Source organism: Lolium rigidum, chromosome 3, assembly GCF_022539505.1.
Source record: "Lolium rigidum isolate FL_2022 chromosome 3, APGP_CSIRO_Lrig_0.1, whole genome shotgun sequence".
Taxonomy (NCBI): Eukaryota; Viridiplantae; Streptophyta; class Magnoliopsida; order Poales; family Poaceae; genus Lolium; species Lolium rigidum.
The window spans coordinates 89,766,552-89,780,739 of record NC_061510.1 but is presented as its reverse complement, the minus strand read 5'-3'; the positions used below and the strand labels follow the sequence as shown (position 1 = coordinate 89,780,739).

General features: G+C 43.3%; 2 protein-coding genes and 1 pseudogene across 2 annotated transcripts; 2 read left to right on the top strand and 1 right to left on the bottom strand.

Moving 5' to 3' along the window:
• The first annotated feature begins 1,862 nt into the window (after positions 1-1,862).
• LOC124697445 (protein OPI10 homolog) lies at positions 1,863-2,413 on the top strand. Its single transcript, XM_047230034.1, has one exon. The coding sequence runs from the start codon at positions 1,863-1,865 to the stop codon at positions 2,403-2,405; it is 543 nt and encodes a 180-aa protein (XP_047085990.1). The 3' UTR covers positions 2,406-2,413.
• An 848-nt stretch (positions 2,414-3,261) lies between these two features.
• On the top strand, positions 3,262-8,023 carry LOC124695166 (annotated as a pseudogene).
• A 48-nt stretch (positions 8,024-8,071) lies between these two features.
• On the bottom strand, positions 8,072-14,135 carry LOC124701923 (65-kDa microtubule-associated protein 7-like). The gene is made up of 12 exons (XM_047234023.1): positions 14,048-14,135; positions 12,211-12,414; positions 11,154-11,411; positions 10,344-10,559; positions 10,097-10,252; positions 9,855-10,014; positions 9,611-9,762; positions 9,333-9,420; positions 9,085-9,158; positions 8,926-9,000; positions 8,492-8,842; positions 8,072-8,406 (listed from the first exon to the last, which is right to left on the bottom strand). Exons 1-11 carry the CDS (start codon positions 14,129-14,131, stop codon positions 8,492-8,494), a joined length of 1,818 nt encoding a protein of 605 aa, XP_047089979.1. The 5' UTR covers positions 14,132-14,135; the 3' UTR covers positions 8,072-8,406.
• Between the last annotated feature and the right edge of the window lie 53 nt (positions 14,136-14,188).

Below are 14,188 nucleotides of genomic sequence, written 5' to 3'. Positions count from 1 at the left end.
CGCCGCCCACGGCTCTCCGCCAACCAGCAGGGCGCCGCTCGACCTCCGGGCCGCCGCCATGGAGGTGCTCCAAGCTGCGCACCGCCGGTGTTGGCCGCGGCCCCACGCAGCGCTGCCGAACCTCCTCCATAGCGCGCCACTACTCCTCCTCCACTGCATCCCGAAAGACGGCGTTGTCCCGCGCCTCCATCTGCATCCCCGGCGACTGGCAGCGTCCCGCGCCTCGACTTGCATCCCCGCCGCTCCTGATGTGATAGTGATGGTGTTTTTTGCCCCCCTGCCGTGATAGTGTGTTGCTACAATAGCTAGAAATTTTGCTACAATATTCGTTCTTTTCTTGCTACTATAGTTTACATTTTTTGCTATCAAGTTTGCGGCGAGATTTTCCGGCGTGTTCACCGGAGATGTCCCTTTTGCTACAATAATAGACCATTTATATATGGTTTGCTACAATAGAAAAATAATTTTGCTACAATTTTTGTGGTTTCTTGCTACCATAGCATATGTTTTTTGCTACCAATTCTCCGGCGAGGTATCCGGCAATATCTCCGACGAGGTTTCCGGCGACGTCTCCGACGACATCTCCGGTGATGTCTCGGACATTGCTACAATACACGATTTTTTTTGCTACAATAGTACAACATTTTGCTACATCGCCTCCGGCGAGGCCTCCGGCGAGTCTCCGGCGAGATCTGTGTGTATAGTGGGTGAATTGTTGTTTGCTACAATTGGGTTAGTTTTGCTACAAACGAACCGTTTTTTGCTACTTTGGTATATTATGGTAGCAAAAGTGGGATTGGGAACTATTATGACACGTGTCACAATCTAGACAGTCGAAGCAAGCTGATCCAACGGCTGTCCACCCGGGGGATTAGAAATCTAATCCCCCGGGGGACGCTCAGCGTCGTCCTACTTGCTAACAAAGATTTCTGCGATCCCTACATTTTTGGGCATATATATCTTCTGGCGGGAGAGCCTAGCGTTATTAGTAGGATCATTCATGTTTTATTTATATACTTGTTGAGCTTATGGAAACGGACTTTTTGGCTCTCGTGCGTCACACACCCCCAAGCAAAGCAAATTTGTAGTAATTTTAAAAAGTAAAAAAAAAGTTGAATCTTCCCAAACCAAGAATGATCAAGTTTGTACTCGATTTTTTTTTTGGAAACGAATTGATTCCCATGGTATTGAGGGTAAAAAAAAACAAAATTATGACAAATGTAAAGTGAATAGTACCTAGTCATGGGGTGTTTTGAGTTTGTATTTTTTTACACATGATACAATGAAAGTAATTTCCTAGAGAAATATTTTTATAAGTACAATACCTGATCATCTTTGATTTCCAAAAAAGTTTATTTTTTTTACTTCATCCGATCCAATATTACTTGATGCTAAAATGGAGTAACTTTTTTTATTGTAATTTTTTTACTTTTCGAAGTATAGAGGTGTGTGGCACCCATTTCTCTTGCGCTTATTTGTTTCTCACCGCAGGTCTGCAATTGAGATGTTGTATTATAGAACTCTAGCCGTCATGTTTTAAAAAGTTTTATATTCCTTGACTTCAAGCTACGATTTGCCTGTGGAAACAGTAGTGCAGTGTCCACATCATGCATCCATCAAGCTCCGACGACTTGTTGATGAAACAAAAGTTTAGCTGCCACGAGCTAACGAAGTGACGAGAACGCTCTACAGATTTCTAGAACAATCTTTTCCTTTCCATAACTGATGAATTAATCGAAGGTGATCTCAAAAGAATTCCGCTTCTAGCCTCCACCTCCCTCCGATCTACACCCCGATCGACCGTTGCCACAACAAGCTCAGCGGCATCTCACCAAGCTGCAGCCATCCCGCCGGCCGCCGCCATGTTCGGCGTCGTCTTCCCGGACCACACCTTCCCCCTCGACGCCACCGCCTTCGCGCAGGTCGCGCCCACCTCCTGGCTGCTCGACTTCTCCACGCTCTCCCTCCCCTCCGCGCCCCGCTCCGCCGTCGTCTTCCTGCTCCCGCCCGCCGCCGCCGCGCTGCCGCCGGGCAAGGCCGTCGCCGTCTACTACCAGGCGGCCGCCAACCGCCCCTTCGCCTTCCTCGGCGCGCTGGGCGCCGCGCGCCCCTCCGCCACCTTCCGGCTCCCGGAGGCCGGGGACGAGCCGGAGCCCCCCGCCGGGCCCGCCAAGCTCGGCGTCGCCGTGGAGGACGCCGCCGCGCTGCCCCCGGCCCCCGAGGAGCAGCGCGCCGAGCGGGTCGCGCTCCGCGTCGGCGAGAACCTCTTCAATTTCATGCAGTCCTTCTGCGCCGCCGACGGCGGCAAGCTGATTGTGCCCACGGATATCATGGACCGCTGGTTCCGCAAGTTCCAGGAGAGGGCCAAGAAGGATCCCTCATATCTCAAGAGCTTTGACTTCTGAGACCAAAGCTTAGGTATTTCATTCTCTCAGTGTATTGCTTCTCTACATTCTTAAGTTCCGTTGGGTGCGAATTGGTTCTGAAAAACTGTCTTAGTGTATTGATTGGTTCTCTGTATCCTCAAGTTCCGCTGGGTGCGAATTGGTTCTGAAAAAACTGTCTTGGTGCTCCCATTGTACGATTTGAATGCTTCTCTCTCATTTCATTAAGAGTTAGGAGAACTTTACTTTTTTTTCCCGATAAATAGCAGAACTTTGCCGTAGTGTCAACTCAAATCGTGATCCCCAAGAGGGGATCATTTTCTAGACAATGTCTACTAGATTGTACCCATGTATCTGAAACTGGCCCAACAAGGTTTTGGGACTCTCAAAGAAACTTCATTGAACCCAATCATTTGATTATTAAACTGTCTTATATTTTGTATTTTGTGTTCTTCAACATGTGCGATCTGATGTATTTTTTTTTTTGCCTTTTGCAAGATTTATATGCAAATGGTTTGTGTATATATATGTCAATTAACGGCAGTAGCCTGTTCATCTTTTCTTTCTCCTTACATGTGAGACCATCTGAAAAAATTGGCATAATCCTATCCTATATCACTGTGTAGAAATCCCAATAGCCTCTTCATCCACGAATCCAAATTCGAAAATTCAAATCTGCCAAATGTGTTGCTCCACCAGAAATAACTCCAATTTCAGCTTGAGACAAAGCTATGTGATTTTCTTTTTGTAAAAGGGGATACATATGTTCTATCCTGGCATCTGCACCAAGGTGTTACGAAATGGTTCAACCAATTAGATCAATTTTTTTTTTTTAATTCTGTAGCTACACACAAGATTTAGGCGGAGGGTTGTGATAGGCGTGGCGAGCCAACGTGAAAAACCCAGCCACTCTTATGGAGATGAAACCCAAAGGAACCTCGTTGGGGCGTAACCCTCTTAGCGACGCGCCACATCGGAACCCGGGTGTGGTGTCAAATGGGCAAAGGCCGGGCCGTCACCCCCTTGGTGGCGCGCCGTATCTTGATCTGGATACGGTGATAAGTGAGCAAGGGTCGGGTCGCCGCATCCTTAGTGGCGCGCTGCACCGACGCCCCGGTGTAGTGAAAAATGAGCAAGGGTCTCTGCATTTGACTCGACGAGTGCGGAGGGTAAGGAAGTTAGCCGAGCCTAGGAGGATACGCTTAGGTAGCTGGAACGTAGGGTCCCTGATGGGTAAGTTACGGGAGTTAGTTGATACGGCGGTGAGGAGGCGTGTTGATGTCCTATGTGTCCAAGAGACCAAATGGAAGGGACAAAAGGCGAAGGAGGTGGAGGATACCGGTTTCAAGTTGTGGTACACGGGGACAACTTCAAACAAAATGGAGTAGGCATCTTGGTCAATAAGAGCCTCAGGGATGGAGTTGTGGACGTCAAGAGGCAAGGGGACCGGATGATCCTTGTCAAGCTGGTTGTTGGGGACTTAGTCCTCAATGTTATCAGCGTGTATGCCCCACAAGTAGGCCATAATGAGAGCACCAAGAGGGAGTTCTGGGAAGGCCTGGAGGACTTGGTTAGGAGGGTACCTATTGGTGAGAAGCTATTCATAGGAGGAGACCTCAATGGCCATGTGGGTACATCTAACACAGGTTTTGAAAGGGTGCATGGAGGCTTTGGCTATCGCATCAAGAACCAAGAAGGAGAAGACGTCCTGAGCTTCACTCTAGCCTATGACATGGTCGTAGCTAACACCCTCTTTAGAAAGAGAGAATCCCATCTAGTGACGTTCAGTAGTGATTTACACTCTAGCCAGATTGATTTTGTTCTCTCTAGAAGAGAAGACAGACGCGCCTGCATTGATTGTAAGGCGATACCTGGAGAGAGTGTTGTCCCTCAACATAAGCTGGTGGTTGCTGACTTTCGCTTTAGGATCTGTGTCCAGCGGGGTAAGCGCGCCAAAGTCGCTAGAACGATGTGGTGGAAGCTCAAGGGTGAGGCATCCCAAGCTTTCAGGGAGAGGGTTATTAAGGAGGGCCCTTGGGAGGAAGGAGGCGATGCAAACATGATGTGGACGAGTATGGAGACTTGCTTGCGGAAGGTCGCTGTAGAGGAGTTTGGGGTGACTAAGGGAAGTAGAAGGGAAGGTAAGGATACCTGGTGGTGGAACGATGAGGTCCAGACGGTTATTAGGGAGAAGAAGGACTGTTTCAGATGCCTATATCTGGACAGGAGTGCTTCTAACATGAAGAAGTACAAGGTGGCGAAGAAGGCTGCAAAGCGGGCGGTGAGTGAAGCAAGGGGTCGGGCGTATGAGGACCTCTACCAACGTTTAAACACGAAGGAAGGCGAAAGGGACATATATAAGATGACCAAGTTTAGGGAGAGGAAGACGAGGGATGTCAACGAAGTCAAATGCATCAAGGACGGAGAGGATTAGCTTCTTGTGAAGGATGAGGCGATCAAACGTAGATGGCGGGAGTACTTTGACAACCTTTACAATGGAGAGGTTAAGAGCTCTACCATTGAGCTAGACGACTCCTTTGATAATACCAGCATGTGCTTTGTGCGACGTATCCAGGAGTCTGAGGTTAAGGAGGCGTTAAGGAGGATGAAAGGAGGCAAGGCGATGGGTCCTGATGGTATCCCCATCGAGGCGTGGAGAGAGGCGTGGAGAGGCCTTGGAAACATAGCGATAGTATGGCTAACTAAGCTTTTCAACCTCATTTTTCGGTCAAACAAGATGCCCGAAGAATGGAGGCGGAGTATTTTATTACCAATCTTCAAGAACGAGGGGGATGTTCAAAGTTGTACTAATTACCGTGGAATCAAGCTGATGAGCCATACTATGAAGCTATGGGAGAGAGTCATTGAGCACCGCTTAAGAAGGTTGACAAGCGTGACCAATAACCAATTTGGTTTCATGCCTAGGAGGTCTACCATGGAAGCCATCTTCTTGGTACGACAACTAATGGAGAGATACATGGAGCAAAAGAAGGACCTTCATATGGTGTTCATTGATTTGGAGAAGGCCTATGATAAGATACCTCGGAATGTCATGTGGTGGGTCTTGGAGAAACACAAAGTCCCAATAAAGTACATTACCCTCATCAAGGATATGTATGATAATGTTGTGACAAGTGTTCGAACAAGTGATGGCGACACTGATGACTTCCCAATTAGAATAGGGCTACACCAAGGGTTAGCTTTAAGCCCTTATCTTTTTGATTTGGTTATGGATGAGGTCACAAGGGATATACAAGGAGATATCCCATGGTGCATGCTCTTTGCGGATGATGTGGTGCTAGTCGATGATAGCCGAACGGGTGTTAATAGAAAGTTAGAGTTGTGGAGGCGAACTCTAGAATTGAAAGGTTTTAGGCTTAGTAGAACTAAAACTGAATACATGAGGTGCAGTTTCAGTTCTACTAGGCACGAGGAGGGAGAGGTTAGCCTTGATGGGCAGGTGGTACCGGAGTGAGACACTTTTCGATATTTGGGGTCCATGTTGCAAAAGGATGACGATATCGATGAAGATGTGGGCCACCGAATCAAGGTTGGTTGGATGAAGTGGCGCCAAGCTTCTGGCGTGCTCTGTGACAAGAGAGTGCCACAAAAGGTAAAAGGCAGGTTTTATAGAACAGCTATCCGACCTGCGATGTTGTATGGCGCGGAGTGTTGGCCAACGAAGAGACGGCATATCCAACAGTTAAGTGTAGCAGAGATGCGCATGTTGAGATGGATATGTGGCCACACAAGAAAGGATCGGGTACGGAATAACGATATACGGGAGAGAGTTGGGGTAGCACCGATTGAATAGAAGCTGGTCCAACATCGTCTCAGATGGTTTGGACATATCCAACAGAGGCCTCCAGAAACGCCAGTGCATAGCAGACGGATAAGCGTGCTGAGAATGTTAAGAGGGGTCGTGGTAGACCAAACTTGACATGGGAGGAGTCCGTTAAGAGACCTGAAGGTTTAGAATATCGACAAAGATTTAGCCATGGACAGGGGTGCGTGGAAGTTAGCTATCCACGTTCCGGTACCATGAGTTGGCTTCGAGATTTTATGGGTTTCAACTCTAGCCTACCCAATTTGTTAGGGACTGAAAGGCTTGGTTGTTGTTGTTGCTACACATAAGATTTAGCCGGTAGAAGATATTTGAGTGACCTGCAAATCTGTGCTCCTGCCTAAATTCAATCAAGTTGGTGCGGATTAAACATTTGTCTTACAGGTCTTATCGCGCTGATCACTCGATTGTGTTATAGTATGTGCAGGAGCTTTTGCTCGTGGATTTACTTCCAAGGATTGTACTAGTGACAGTCCTGCTGGAAGATACTAGGATTGTACTAGTAACAGTGTTCAATGCATTGTTTACACTCCCGTTCTTCTGGGTCATTTGCTAATTTCCTAGATTTCTGGTTCCTGAGTAAATTTGTAGGTTTAGGCTGCATCTCTATGCCGTTTGTTCTCCTTTTGTGGATTTTTTTGCCTGCCCTGAGGCTACATATTCAATTGGTTGCTATGGGTTCAGCATATATTGGAACAAATCATGCCTGTAAAATTTCTAGCTGGAGTTGTGAACTAGTTTGTGCTGCATTTCCGACATAGTTACATAGGCATTTCTATTCATTAATTTATATAACCATGTTAATATGATTCTTAGTGTGGTCAAGTGTTAATTTTCCAATCCCAGTGCAACCCTAAATTTTGCACTTTCTGCAAACTGAACATGTCTTATGCGCCTTGGCTTCAATAACGAAGGTAGAAAGGGTGCTTCTTCAAAGAAAATGTAGAAAAGGGTGCTTTTGTTTTCGCCCATCTATTTTCTTGTGTGAACAGGAGGATGTGAGCTAAATCTGCATAAATTATCAGACTTCCACAATCTGACACATAACTTTGCTCTTTCTTTCCTTCTCTGTTTTTTTTTGGTATACTGGACTATACGGGTTTATTAATTTCGTTTGTCCTTTTTTTTCAGGCTATATGCGATGGGTAGGAGGGAGCTTTACGCCATCTCAATTCTCTATGTTTGTGCACAAACTGGCATGTTTTCTAGAGGCTAGTATGAATCGAAGTTGCCAATCCAGCTTCTTAGTGAGAGAAGCTACAACAATAGCGACCAGATAGATTAGATGGCGTGCTGCACCAAAACGGCTTATCTTGCTGGTATACTGTACAAAAATACTTTGTACAATCATGCTTAGAGCTTGAACCATTCAGGTTTTTGTCCAGAAGTTGATGATAAACATTTTTTCAATGAAAATCCTGGATGGAGATAATTGTTATGCAGATTGGCAGGTTTTCTGTCGCGTTGACGTGAACATTTTCTTCACTCTTCCAATGTATTTCTTTACCTTTCCTGTTTCTTTATTCATGTAAAATCACAAAACCTTTTCTTCACTCTTCCAATGTATTTCTTTACCTTTCCTGTTTCTTTAGTCATGTAAAATCAGAAAACCTCCAAGTTATTGCGGGGCGCCACTGGGGTGCCAGACTTTCAGGGATATGGAGTCAGGTAAGATGATCATCAACTTGTTCAGCATGAACTCATGTGGCGGTTGCAACAAATATATCCATACGAATGCTTTGTGGAAATTATACAAGTGTGCATTATGAACTTGTCATGCTGCCAGCCTGACTGAACGACAATGTTTAATGTTCATAAGCAATAATACATCACGAACAACTTGTAGGCTGAATACAGAATGAATAGGAACACCCTTTTGCAGTATACAAAATCGACCCTCTTCTTTCACTTCCAAATAATGATAATATACAACTAGAAATAGAAATAAAAACAGTTAGCACAAAACAAATACATTCCATCTTTCTCATGTTCCCTAATCACACAGATCAAACTCGCAGCTGGAATTACAACATCACCATAATTGCTAGGTCATGTATCTACAACTACAGGCAGGCTTATCTAAATCCTGTCACACATTAGCACTGTCAACAGCTCACAATGGTCCAATCTTGATTATAGCCTTCATCGTCACCCTTCCCTTCAAGAAAGTCTTCCTCCCTGATCAGAAATGTTGCATCCAGAAATCAAGATCAGCAGAAAATCCTGGAAATCACTGAAAAACAAAATGGTGGTGATATCATACTCAGTGCAAAACCAATGGAGAACCAGGTTCCGAGCCGCTAACGGAGGCAAAGGAAGACATGCTATCATCCTTCGAAGCTGTCGAGAAATTGAGCGGCGCTGCCGTCATCCGCCTGTTCTCCTTGAAGTAATTGTTGTACCGGCCAGAGTGTGAACGTGGTGTCAATAGCTCAGGAGTGGCACCACCTGCAGAGACCCTACGGGGCATGGGCGTCATGAAACCAGCCCCGTTTCCATTAGGATGATGGCCACTTGCTCTCCTGTTAAAGCTGCTTGCTTTCCTTGGAGAAGGCTTCGACCCAAAGATCAGCTCCTTCTCTTTAAGCAATAGATTATGCAGTTTCTTCTGGTCCTGTTGTAAGAATGAAGCAATAAGACTGATTTCATTTGTCTTGATTGTAGCGCTAGTAGGAGTACATGATGCAGAATTCATACCCGGTATCGTCTCTTATCTTCCTCCTTCTGTACTCTTCTGAGCTTTTGCTCTTCCAAAATGGCAACCAGACGTACCTTCACATGCAATTTAGACACATCTAACATTATAGAACAGATCTTGCTTTTAGATGATTATGGTGAGCTAGCTCAGTGACTTACCCCGTCATACAGAAATGGCGAATTGCTTTCATCCTCCCAGACAAATGTCTTGTCTATCAAGTTGTCAACCATGGCTGCATAATAGATGTAGCTTCTGATTATATTACAAACCAAATGAGCTAGACCCAAGGTCAATCTTTTTATGAAGTATACTAGACAGTGCTTATGAATCATGAAGTCACTACATATATTTTGAAACAATTATATGGAAGTCACTACAGTGTCCAACTGAAGAAACAAAGACTCACTTGGAATCTTTTGAACGAGTACCCTTGCTTTCTCTGCACGCTTGAGATTCAAATGGGCACCCCTGCCAGCACTGTACCTGCTACTATCCTGCAGCAGGACATATGCAAACATTAAGGAGGACATTAACCATATCATAGCCGAGTTGTGCACTGTATAATTTCAGCCAAACTATATCTGAATATTTAACATCAACATGCCAAAATAGAGGGAAAAGGTAGGAACCGTATTCAACTGAAGGACCCTACAAAATAACATATTTTCATGAATAAGAGCATACTTGATTATATTCCTCAAGCCAAGTTTCTTCATCACAAGCTGATAGCCATTTGTCTACTCTCTCCATGATATCTTTCCTTGTTAAGGATTCCTCATTTGCTTTCGCAATTTGTGCTTCAATGCTGGAAAGAAGTTCGCAAGGATCCACTAGACCTGTAAGTGGTAAATTCTTGGATCGTTCAAGATATTCGAAGGAGCATTTTTCAATTATATTCAGAAGAAAAAGATAGCAATAGGATCAATACCAGAATCAATTAGAGCGACAATCTTCTCTGGTGCTGTGCTCGGATCAGGCTCCATATGTGCTTTTTTGCAGATATTTTCTAGTTCCAACCTTCTCTTAAGAACAAGCTCCTTCATTCTACTCGCCTTTTGTTTAGTTAGTCTTTCGACTTCCTCTTCTGCCTAAAGAACCAGATAACAATACTAATAAGTTCTGAATCATAGCTTACATAAATGCGGACAACTCGATAAAAGGTTGCCAAACCTCCTGAATTGTCTCCAATGACAGGACGCTGGGAGAAGTGATCTCTTCTTCAGAAGATCCAAGAACAGCGGCTACTTGGGCAAAGTGTCTCCTGTCTTGTTCTGTCGACTCCATCAGATTCCATAACTTGTGGAGTTTTCCCACAATTTCTTGCAACTGAATACATCAACACAGCTAACATGTAGTTAGAGAGGCTACGAACAAACAAAAAATGAATCACTGCCATATTTTCGCTAAGAGGAATCACCTTCGAGACTCTGGTCCTTTTTTCCGCTTTGAACTTCAGGATAGTCTGAGTAAGACCTTCAAGAGTACTATCACTGATATTCGTTGCATTTTCTGAGTTGGTTCCATGCAAACTTGGATGCACATCTTTTACTGTCTTTGCAAAATCCATCCCAAGCACGGCACATAGGCATTGCACTTCATCCACATAAACATATACTTTCTGAAGGCGATCAGACTGAACAAAAAGGGAGCGAAATTTGCTTTTATTAACATGGCATAGTCAAGAAAGGGATTTAGCCAGAATAGCACTCTATAATTATATAGCTAGCTGGTAGCAAAAATAGCATAATAAAGAAAGGGATTTAGCAAAAATAGCATGAGTTGTTCTTTCAAGTGTGTAATTATATAGCTAGTCAATGTTTCTGGCTAAAGCAGTAGATAAATGTATAATAATGAGAACTGAGTGCTAGCTCAGTGGCAAGGCCTGCGAGTGCGCAGCCAGCCTACCCGGGAATTAAATGGGGTGTTATCTAGCGCGTATAAATCCGCTGCTGGAGAGGTCTCATCATCAATCTAACAACGTATAGCCAAGGGAGGGAATCCTCCCCCTTTGGTCAACGTAAATGTATAATAATTAGAACACCTGAATGCTTATTGCTTAGAAATACCTTGCGTGAGAAGTTGTAGGTCACATTTTGATAAGAAACAACTGAGCATATTTTTTACATGAATTGAACGATTTTGATGGCTCAACTCATATCTATCTGATTCTGAAGGTTGGATAGAAGTGAACCATGCATATAAACATTTAAGTCAAGGTCATTATTACCTTGTCTTTTTGTAAATTCCGTAGCTGCATTTGAAGATCAGCAAGCCTTCTGGTTGACAAGTCATGATCATTGTTAAACTTGAACGAACCATCATCTTGTTGACAATTGTAATCAGATATTTGTGCATTTATCTTCTCGATATGGGATTGCACCTTTGAGAATTGTTTGATTCTTTCTTCTTTCATGGCCCTAAGATCTTCCAAGAGAGGCGTCACTGTGGCAAGCTGTTCTTTCAACGATGTATGTTCTTCATCCACCTATAAATGGGCATTCATATTACTAAACAAAGGAACATACAACTTTATTTATACTGTACAAGGATGTCAGCTGTAACTCTAGTACTGTTAAACATGAATCTTCATGATTCTCAAAACAGAGAGTATCTATGATACAGAACATCCTAGTAATTCACCACTTTTTGGTGTACTTCAGTAATGTATCATTGACATTCCAAAAGAAATCTCTTTATGTAGGTACTTGCTGATGCATGTTGCAGCTGTGGTTTCTAGGGCAGAAGACCGCACAGCTTTCTTTGAGAAAAAAAGGCATGATCGGAAGGAATTTCCCTTGGTAGCCCGTTGTACTATCACTAGGTGAAAATTCTAGATGCGCAATCCAGGTAGCCTTAATAATAATAAATCATCATGTCCAATAAATTGATCTATCAAATGGATGGTTAACCATTATACATAAATACAGAATCTAGTTGGCAAGTATTGGATCTCTCGAGCCAATTTATGTACTTCCTTTTGTTTTATTCTAATATTACCCATCACCATCCAACATAACTATGAATCAACAGGATGACTTAGCTGTGCATGTCAAAGTCCTATCATCATTAACTGAAAAAAGACAGCTAAACCGCAGGATACAGTAATATTCTGCACAAGGTGCTGCATGACATCAACAATAATTTTATTACTTGTTTTTCGCATTAAACTACTTCTACGCCTTTTAGACAAACCAAAACTTAGAAAGCATGACACATACGTAAGACCATACGTTCAACGCCTTGAACAAAAGGCGAAATTAGAGATGATGACATAAGATATATACCTTAAATTGCGGGGTATTTTCACCTATTGAAGCCACTAGAGCTTTAAGCTCAGCTTCTTTGGCCATCAATGACTGACGGAGCTGGGATCTATCAGCATTGGCACTGTCAACCTTACGACGATACACACGCATGCACTCCACTTCGAGTTCTTGGAACATGCGATCCTTATCTTGCTCACGCTCCCCAATCTCTGTCCATATTTGCTAAAATAAAATTCACGTGTCAAATAATCAAACAAGAGGGACAGAGAAAACATAAAAACAGAATATAAGCTCTTAATATTTACAAGAGAATAAACATCATCAAGTACCTAATAACTTTTGCGATAATGAAATAACTTCAGGACCTTTAAATTCAAAACGAACTACTTTCATTTATGTGATGCTGTACCTACTTCTTAGTTCATAAAATGGAACACACAAGCAACAAAAGGACCCTACTGGCACTGACAGGACTTTTGTTGAACAAGCAAGCTGATTGCTTGACCCCCAACCCACCAGGCCCGCAGCACACCAAATAAAATAATAGCATAAGCCACAGTCAGATCACACGAAATATAAATGACTATCGAAATGGGCATTGATATTGGAAAAGTAATTTGTTCCTTATTCTATTTCTTCATATCTTCTAAAAGAACACCCGAAATTTTTCTGTTCTTTTGGGACATCAGAGAGTTGCATGATCAGCAAACTTTATTTTTTTGGGTGTCGACTGAGAATTAGCTTAATAGTCAAGTGACGTCATCTCCATGATTTTGTACTATATGAATAAGTTTTTATTGTGTGAATGTTTATTGTACTGCATGAAACATTATTCAGTTAAAATTCACTTGCAAATTAAAAATCTCAAGTTGCAACCCGACTTGCAACTAGAAAAATCTCAGTTGCAACCGGACTGGCAATTGAAAAATCTTAGTTGCAACCCCCATTGCAATTCATAGGGCACGCAAATCTTGATACAAATCCGACGGTTCTGGAGTTGAATGAGCTCTAAATTAATTCTGAGTCAATTGAGAATTAACAAAACTTGGAAACAGAAGCATTTTATTGATTCTTAGCACAATTATCCCTACTAGGTGATACATCCAGATAAGAGTTCAACCATAATCAGCAAGCAATAACCTCCCGACAATGATTTCCAATTTAAGCGCACACAATGCTGTTATGCTCACAATAATGATGAGTAATAAAAATACAAGATTAAACAAGGATAACATTATTCTGATTCCTAGTGCTACTTTAGACTGTGGCATAATCAGAACGGTACCACACAAATTGGGATTTAACTATTTAAGCAGTACTACTTTTAAGCCCCTTTCAACTCCAGCCGTTGAAGTAAGAAGGAAAAGTAGATCTCTGCCCCTTTGACTTCTTAAGAAAGATACAGTGATACAAACCAAGAAAGAAGCCTGACGGTAAATCCAAAGTTTCGACCAAAAGTTGGAAGTTAATAGAGTTCTTTTTTGGAAGAGAATACAAGAAGCTTGGAACCGAAGAAAACAACAACAAGAGAATATTCTGGAAGAATATTGCTCTGGTCTCTGAATGATTGCAGGCAAATTCAAGACACCAAATCCAGACAGCTCAAATTCTGCAACTGCTCTCAGAAACCATCAGCGTGATTTTCACATAAGAAAAGATTTACTGAAAGGAGCGAACAAGAAAACAAAAATGAAGCGAGCAAGCAAATCAATATTCCAAACGTTTGCTCTCTTCCCAAATCTCGAAGCAAAAAGTATTACTGCAAAGGAACAAGCAAATCAAGGATGCCTCGAACAAAGACCGGACCGGCAGAGGGCAGACATCATTTTCGTTGTCGCAGAGAAGAGAAGCGTACCTCGAGCTCGCGCAGCAGCGAGCCACACGGCGTGTCGAAGCTGACGCTGCACCGCGCCGCCTTGTCCAGCCCGCACCCGGCCATGACCGTCGTCTCGCCCATCTCCTCTCTCCCCGAGAAGGAGAAAGAAGAAGCGGCTGT

Bases quoted from the DNA above. Each gene is read 5' to 3' on its own strand.
- LOC124697445 (XM_047230034.1), top strand. From the start codon at position 1,863: ATGTTCGGCGTCGTCTTCCCGGACCACACCTTCCCCCTCGACGCCACC.
- LOC124701923 (XM_047234023.1), bottom strand. From the start codon at position 14,131: ATGGCCGGGTGCGGGCTGGACAAGGCGGCGCGGTGCAGCGTCAGCTTC. The intron at 9,763-9,854 runs GTATTGATCCTA...TACCACTTACAG, and splicing joins TGTCGCTCTAATTGATTCTG to GTCTAGTGGATCCTTGCGAA. The intron at 9,159-9,332 runs GTGAGTCTTTGT...TCTATTATGCAG, and splicing joins ACTCGTTCAAAAGATTCCAA to CCATGGTTGACAACTTGATA.